Source organism: Balaenoptera musculus, chromosome 2, assembly GCF_009873245.2.
Source record: "Balaenoptera musculus isolate JJ_BM4_2016_0621 chromosome 2, mBalMus1.pri.v3, whole genome shotgun sequence".
NCBI classification, from domain to species: Eukaryota; Metazoa; Chordata; class Mammalia; order Artiodactyla; family Balaenopteridae; genus Balaenoptera; species Balaenoptera musculus.
The window spans coordinates 26,029,903-26,038,455 of record NC_045786.1 but is presented as its reverse complement, the minus strand read 5'-3'; the positions used below and the strand labels follow the sequence as shown (position 1 = coordinate 26,038,455).

Here is an 8,553-nt window from a genome sequence, read left to right as displayed (position 1 = left end):
AACATATCCCTAAGTGGATCTGTTGGTACTGATCACCTTGTCCACACATCAGTAATCAGAGCATGGGATTGTTGCCCACGTTTGGGAAGGCGACAATGGGACAGCCCTTGCAAGTCTACCCAAGAAAGGCAAGTCCCCCCCTTCCCTGGAGGGAGACAAGAGAGCTTTGAAGCTCTGTTTCACGTGGCCCTGAGGAGGCAGCTGCCTCTTACCAGCGGCCCCCAGGAGCTTCGCTCTAGGAATCAGTCAGCCACCAAAAGTCCATCAGAGAGGATCATAAAATGTCTGTGATTCGCCAGGGCACCTGGACCATAGAGACAGGCTGGAAACTTTCCCCCCTGTTTCCACTGCTGCTGGATGCAAAGTCCAATGAAACCAATTTCTGATAGGCCCATGGGAGAGAGCATTGGAGAACCCATATCAGAAAGGACTGAACATGAATGCAGTGTAATGGGTGTGCCATTATTGCAGAAGTACTAATATTAGTAATTAACTCAGTCCTGCCTGTTGGGAAAAATGTGAGTCAAGGCAAGGGTCTCCCCTACCCAACAGACCAGAATAATTTCAGCAGGTTAAAGGGGGCCCTGTTCATTTGTTGTGGGAGATATTGAAACAGTGCTTAGAGGAAAAATTGTAGCTTTAAATGCTTGTATTATAAAATAATAGAGGGAAAGATGAAATGAAGAATTAATCAATCTAGAAGAATACAGAAAAGGAAAAACAGGAATAAAGCAAAGGAAAAAAAAACAGAGCAAATAGAAAGCACACTGTAAAATAGCAGAAAATAATCCAAATACGTCAGTAATCATTATTAGTACAAATGTGTCACATCAGTGATCACTATTAGTACAAATGTGTCAAATGCCTTGTTAATACAGAGATTGCTAGATTGGATTTTTTAAATTTCAGTACATGCCATTTACAAAAGAATCTTGACACAGAAAAAAACTGGAAAAAATGCACCAAGCAAATGTTAACCAACAGAAAACTGGAATAGCAATTTTGATATCAGACAAAGCAGACTCTAAGGCAACCCTTATTTGGCATGAAAGCGTTTGTAGTAAAATGATAAAAGGGGCCATCTGTATGTACCCAACACTCCAAATATAAAGCAAAATGGACAGACTTACAAAAAGAATCGACAAACCCACAAATACAATGGGAGATTAACACACACCCTCTGAAAACTGAGGAGTCAAGTAAACTAAAAATCAGTAAGGGAAATAAGGGGAGAATTGAAAAATAAGGATGAATAATAATCTGTGTCCACGTAAAACTTTATCAAGTTCTTACAAATACTATCTTGACACTGACCTTAGAAAAATAGGAAGATACACTGATCTACATTTTATGAAACAGGAGCAGAGAATGTAAGTGACCGTCCCAATCCAGTCGCCAAGCTAGAAACAGAGGCAGAAGTGAAAACCCTTTCTCCTGACACCAAGGTAAAGCCTCTCTCCTATAAATCAAGCGTCCATCCCAATTCCCTAATTCCTTTTTCTTATCCTTTTTCTTTTACTGCCTAGCTCAGATGTTAAGAAAATAATTATGTTATTATGTGTAAGTGCTTTGGGCACTTTGGTGAAATGAGCTTTATAAATAAGAGCCATTTCTATCTATATATGAAGCTGATCAGATTTTCTCCCCACCTGGGCCCTCCACATACTCTCTACCGAGTATTTACATCCCTCATTCATAGAGATGAATTCATGGAAGATACTGATACCGAGCAGGGCCCTGTGGGGCTCCTAGGCACAAAAGCCTTTCTGTGTCCCCCATTTCTTGATAACAGGAAATAGGCTTCATTCAGCCTCCATTGACCTTCCCTGCAGGTTCAAACAGATGCTAAATCCGGGAAGGGAGGGGACCGGGAGACAGGGGAGGAGCAGTCAAAGAAACAATAGTGCAGCCTTGGGGCAGGGTCCTGGTTCCCCCTCAAGGGATACACATAACAATAACCTTTGAGCTGTTTTGCAGACACTGAAGCCCCCACCAGGTGGGGAAGTTAACTGTGTGCTGCCCACGAGCACGTAGACCCCAGACCGGTTGGAACCAGAAGGTCGATGATGCTGACTCCTACTTACCTCACCACGAACCAATCAGAAGAATGTCCACCAGCTGATCGCGCCCTCTTTGAACCATTACTATAAACTCCTCACTACCCCCTCCAGGTTGGGACACACAGTTTTGAGGGCATCAGCCCCGCTGTGGCCCCCTTGCCTGGCCAAAACAATAAAGCTATTCTTTTCTACTTCACACAAAGCTCTGCTCTGAGAATTAATTCGGTGTCAAGGTACAGAGGCTGGATTCGGCTTCAATACCAATGGCTCACCAAGGCCAGAGAAATGGGCCAGCATAGCAGAATGCTTCATGTGCACTTCAGAGAAGGGTGGGAAGGGAAATCGTCATTTATATGAACCAAAACGCTGGCGATTTTTGCTCACTAATCGTCCTCTTTCTTTCCAAGACTGTCTCCAATCCTGCCTCAGATGCAGCCAGAAGCACTTTTCAAGCTATAAAGCAAACAGACTGCTTCCTGAAGTTTTCTTCTCTAAGAAAAGTACCTTTAGGACCCTTCCCCACTGCCCAGGTCTGTGAGCATTCCTTCTGGAGCCAGCCTGCTCACACCCTCAGAGCTCCTGGGAGCCATCAGCCAATCCCAAAGGTGACCTGGGATGGGCCAGTGGGAACGCAGGAGCCCATCCCTGTCTGGAGACGGGCCGGCAGGCTCAGCAGACAGCCACCAGCCCCTGACACAAAGATGGTTTGGTGCCCTGGAGCTCCAGCCTCAAGTGGGGAGGTTTTCTAGGAAGTTGAGAGGAGTCAGGGCAAATCACAAAAAGAGAAGCCAATGTCCATTGTCTCTCCTTCTAAACCCCATACCCTAGGGCAGTGAGCAATTTTGCCCCCAGGGGACATATCTGGAGACATTTCTGGTCATCACAGCTGGGCAGGGGAGGGCTGATACTTCATCAAATAGCTGGAGGGAAGCTGCCAAACATCAGGGCAGCTTCTCCACAGCACCTGGCCCCAAACGTCAGGAGTGCCAAGGCTGAGGATCCCCGCTCTCGGGGGAGCAACGTTTTTGGTATCCTCACAAGACTGCCCTCCTGGCGTGTCAGAGCTCAGACAGGCAGAAGTAGGGAGTGAAACTCAGACTTCCATCTCTCTACCCCTCAACCTACACAAATTCCTCCATTTACTGCCTCAGGATCTGAAATGGAAAAAACAAACAAACAAAAACAACAACCTTCTCCCAAAGACCAGAATATACGAAGGAATGAATTTAGATCTCCTAGTTTCATGCTGCCACTAATCTCAGGAGGAGGCCAGCCAGAGAGACAGGCAGCTCCAAAAGAAGGAGCGGGGTAGTGAGGTTCCAATCCCCACGTAGCCACAATGAAGGCTGAAGCTGTCAGAGCTTGGGGTCCTTCTGGATAAGGGCTTTCCGTGTGTTTCACACAGATACCTGTGAGCATTGAAGAGTTTTGATAATTCCAGACGTCCACTCACCTCTTCATCATCATAGAGGAATTTCAAGAGCTAAAAGTGCCCATCCAGGATGGGAGCTGTGGTCTGGCCTGGAGACCTGGAGAGAACGTGGTCTTGCACGGCCCTTCATGATGGTTAAGCCCGAGGTTCAAGGTGGATGTGAAAAGAGATCTGGGCCCACCTGAAACCTGGATTCTCAGTCACCAAGCGCCTGTGTAATCCCCACAAGTCACTTCTCTCACAGTCTCAGCTGTGAAATAAGGGGGTCACCTGCCTAAATCCCCTTACACCTACACCATTACGTTTAGAGTAAAATTCAACTCAGAGTACCTCCCAGTGTGAGCCCAGCCTCTGCCGCATGCAGTCCCCCACCTCCTGCCCACCTGCCTCCTGCAGGTCCCTCTCTGCATTGCGTTCTCCATCCCAAACCTCCTTTCTGTCTGCAGCCCCTCTGCTCTGCTCTGGTACATTACCTGTCTCGAGTCTCCAGGACAGGAATGCTCCCTTCCGTGCTATGGCATTTGCCACACAGAAATTAGCCTGCTTTTACATATCTTTCTAAACAGCCCATGCCTTATAAGAACGGGGGGCTTAATTCACTTCGAATTCCTGAGGGTCCTGGCAAGACCTGGCACACAGCAGGTGCTCTAAAGATATTGGATGAACAGATAAATAAAAATGGGTAAAGTTCCAGTGATTTCCCACCAAAAGCTCTAGGTAGGTGCCTACCCCCTCTGCGTGCCCTTTGATGAACGCAAACATCTAGAGCCTTGTAAGTAGCCAGAGAGAACACTGCAAGTCAGGACCCACAAAAATCACAGGACAGCAGAGGACCTTTCTTCTCTACTTTCAAGCAGGTCTTGGTGCCAGGTTTCCAAAAGGAGGGGTAGAGAGACAGGGATGAGGGAAAGCTGAAGTTAATAAGAACTAAGGTGAGTAATAAAACTCTTCAAAGAAGCTGCTTCTCAGTTCAACAGAGTGTTTTTCCTTTTTATCAATGAATCAAGTTGCTAGGGCAGGAAGGGCAGGGGGAAGTGATGGGAGGGCTGGGAGGGAAGGTGGATAGGAGGGGTCGAGGATGCCGGCAGCCTGTCATCTCCATGACGCGGACAGCTGCTTTGGTTGTATTTTAAACGGAATCGCATCCCAGTGTAGACACTGCGTCTGGATTTACGATCCACCCCGTGATCTGTCACTTTTATATACACACACACACGAGGGAGTGGAGTGGTTTCCATAGAGAGGAAATATCACGGCCCACTTACGAACAATACAAGAAAAGGAGCCAGCGACCCCAGCGTAGACAGAAGTTCGGGGGGATGGTCCTGGGGCAGACCTCCCGGTCCTGAAGCTGCTGCACATCTCACTGCGCTTTTCCACTCCGGAGGGAAGTCCACACGCGGGTAAGGTTTTGGTTGGGGACTTCTTTATGAAGGATAAATTGATTTGCCCTAAATTAGGCAGGAGGTGCTGGGGACTGGACGGGGTAAGAGATGAGAGTTGCAAACGCCCCTGGGGGCACCGTGCTGAACGCCAAGGTCTGTGTTTTAAATAAGAAGTTGACTCTAAAGGGACCATGGGGAAGTTTCTCAGGGGGGAGCAAAATGATCCTCCCTTCGTTGGTAGAGAGACCTGCTTTGCAAAAGGTAATAGACTGGAGGCAAAATGGGTTCTTACAAATGTATTTTTCTGAACAGAGTCTAGTTGTGAATATGAAAATTGTGTTTACAAATGGGGTGGATGGGAGAAGGTGTGGGGTAGAAATTTCAGGGTACAATGCCCCGCTGCCTGCCCGAGCCGGAGGATGCTTGCATTTATTGGTTACCAAGGGCATCTCCTTTCATTCTCTCGATGCACGTGTGAGGCAGGTAATGTCTCCTTTTTAGGATGCGACAACTGAGAGGTTAAGTGGTTGATGGAAGGCATTTGAGGGTAGGGGAGGTTCCCAGCCCAGGTCCTCTGTCCTCAAAGCCTAGAACCCTTTTCCCCTGGCTATGCTGGGGACACTGAAGGGAGGGGACAGATGTCTGTAATGATTAGGTGCCACCTGTGAAGGGGGGGGACCATAAAGATGGATGTTTGCTGTCTCCATCTGATGTCCAAGTCTTCTGAGAAATCCTGTCTGCAATGTTCTCCTCTAACAAAGCAATCCAAGAAACACACACCCATACACACACACACACACACACATGCACACCCCTCTTCTGAGAATGAATGAAGTAAGAACATGAATGCGAATGCTGCCAATGACAAGCGTTATCTGTAACATGTCAACTTTCTCCTGGCCGCTCTTCCCTCTTGGGGGGAAGGGTCTTTCATGAGTGAACCCTCTCTGCTCACTTGAGGGTGAATTGCTTGGAAGTCTGCGTGTGTATATGTGACACATAAGCGCTTCCACGAGTCCACAGCTCATTACTATAATACCTTTTGAAATGCTTTAATGCCCCCTAGGTTCAGCAGTTACGTTTTATAAAGGGTTTTCTAATTGAACATCTTATCAGTGTTTGCAGACGAGCTGGGTAACATGGGGACTATCTCCGCCTTCCTCGCTGCTAGAAAACAGGGGCTGGCACTGGGCAAAGCCACAGAGTTGTGCATTTGCCTTCTCGCTTCACTTTTTTCCTTCGAGTACTCTCTCCCTTGCAGGTGCTCTGAATTTCAGGCCAGCCCAGGTTCCTCAGTGCCTCTCATCCTAGGGCGTGACGTGGCTGTCACAGCTCTCAGAAGTAAGTGTGTATCTTCAGAGAAGCACTGCTTATAATAACCCCAAAGAATGGCTCAGTTTCAGGTATCCAAATGAGAAAAATAAAGATGTAGAACTTTACCTCTTAAATCTAACTAGGTGGGGACCACTTGTTTTAAGAGCAGGTAGCAGGGAAATCTTAAACCTTTGTGTTGTTGCACCAGGGTAATGGCAAAAGAATCCAAAGAACATAAGAGGAGAAACTTGCTTAGGAATCAGACTTTAGTGAGGAGCAAAGGACATTTCTGTTCTTTTATGCTGCAAACGCTAAACAAAACTAAACAAGGAGATAGACAGAGAGAAGGGGAAGAGCCTGGAACTCAATCCCCTGATCTCACAGATGGAAATACTGGCACCCAGAGCATTTAATTGCTGAGCAAGTTAGTGGGAGGCCAGGGCTGAGTCTGGTCCATGAAAGGAGTGGGGTACAAAGCGATAGAGTGACAGAGAAGACAATTTCCCCACCCGTGTTAACCCTTTCTTTGTCAATTGGTTTTTGGTTTTTAAAATCTTTTCAGCCTTAACAAGCCCTTTGAAAGTTCTTCCAGGCTTTAAGATGCCTCCAAGGTGTAAGGTAGCTAAAGCCACAATTCATGCTACTTTTATGCAAAACAACTAAGGAGCTCCTCCGTAAATGATAAAGCAGGAAGTCTGGTTATTGACACAATACTGACAGAAAAAAAAAGTCCACTTTTCCACAGTCAACACAAACCCCTGTAAAATGTTCTCAGGGAACTGGACACACAATTCTAAGGAGCTCAGAGATGGATTGGAACACTGAGAAAGTGGTTCTCAAAGTGTGGTCCATGAACCCACTGCCTCAGCATCGTCTAGGGATGTGTTAGAAATGCAGACTCTCAGGTCTCACCCCAAACCTGATTCAGAAATGCTTGGGATGGGGCCCAGCAGCTGGTGTTTGAACAATCCATTCACATGATTCTGAACACTCTGAAGCTTGAGAACCGCTGACTTAGAATGAGTTCAAGGCAAGGAGAGCCTGTCTGGGTTAGGATGGAGCAAATGGTGTATAGACAAAAAGGAAAAGCCAGAAACACAAGACAACAAAGATATGGGTCTGCAGGATCCAATTACCTGGCATATTTGTATATCTATATTTATATTATATTGCTATAATTGATATAATTGATATTTATATTATATTATTTATATAATTTATAGTATATTTATAGATATATAGATATAGACAGATCACTTCTGAGATGGCTGTGTGTGTACTGAATCTTATCCTAATAGGACCTGGAGATGATTTATATATAAACAGTTATGAACCAACCGTCTTCATTAAGTATTTGGTTAGACCAGGAGCTTTTCCATTTTAACTTAATCTTTCACTTAACCTTTATGAGGTAGTTATTATTATCCCCAATTATCAGATGAGGAAATTGACGTTCTCAGAGGTTAACCAATCTGCCCACCGCCCTCAGGCAAATAAGGACCAAGTTGGAAGTTGAGGCTACGCCCGACTAATTGCAGAGTCTGTGTTGCTTTCCCTGCGTGCTACGCAGCTAGTTCATACATTTGGATTGTTTAAAGCAAGGATCAGTCATCATCAGGCTTGTGAAAATGCAGATTGCTGGCCCCAGAGTTTTTGATTGACTAGCTCTGGAGCAAGACCTGAGAATTCTTCGCATTTCTAACAAATTTCCACATGATGCTGCTGGCCCAGAGACCACACTTTGACAACCAGTGAAGTGGAACATGAACAAAGCCCTACTGGATCTGATCCATTTCCTCCTGAGCCCTAAGCCCCCTCTCACACCCTCTTCCCACATTGCTCTTTTCTGCTACAGGGAGAGATGCTGATACCGGCCCACTTCCTGCTGCTACTGCTGCTGCTTCTAGGGGCCCCCAGGACAGGCCTCTCCCAAAAGTTGTACAAAGCCGAGTCCGTCTTCAGCTGCCTCAACACAGCCCTGTTTGAGGCCAAGAAGAGCCAGCTGGAAGGTGCGCCCCTGCTGAGCAAGAGAAGCTTCCCCTCCCTGCCCAGCCAAGACTCACTCTCAGGAGAAGACCAGGAGAAGGAGGAGGAGGAAGACAAGGAGAAAAGGACCTTCCCTGGCTCTGGGGGCAGCGGTGGGGCTAGAAGCACCCGGCACAAATACCTGTCCCAGGGGCAGCTCCGGCGGAGGCTGTACCAGGACAAGGCCAAGAGTGACCAGCGCACCAAGTTCACTCTGTCCCTCGATGTCCCCACTAACATCATGAACATCCTCTTCAACATTGCCAAGGCCAAGAACCTACGAGCCAAGGCAGCTGCCAACGCCCACCTGATGGCCCAGATTGGGCGGAAGAAGTAG

At 46.9% G+C, this 8,553-nt stretch overlaps 1 protein-coding gene across 1 annotated transcript; it reads left to right on the top strand.

Moving 5' to 3' along the window:
- Positions 1-8,052: 8,052 nt before the first annotated feature.
- On the top strand, positions 8,053-8,553 carry UCN3 (urocortin 3). The gene has a single exon (XM_036839365.1). It carries the CDS (start codon positions 8,053-8,055, stop codon positions 8,551-8,553), a length of 501 nt encoding a protein of 166 aa, XP_036695260.1.

Coding starts and splice junctions, on each gene's coding strand:
- UCN3 (XM_036839365.1), top strand. CDS start 8,053: ATGCTGATACCGGCCCACTTCCTGCTGCTACTGCTGCTGCTTCTAGGG.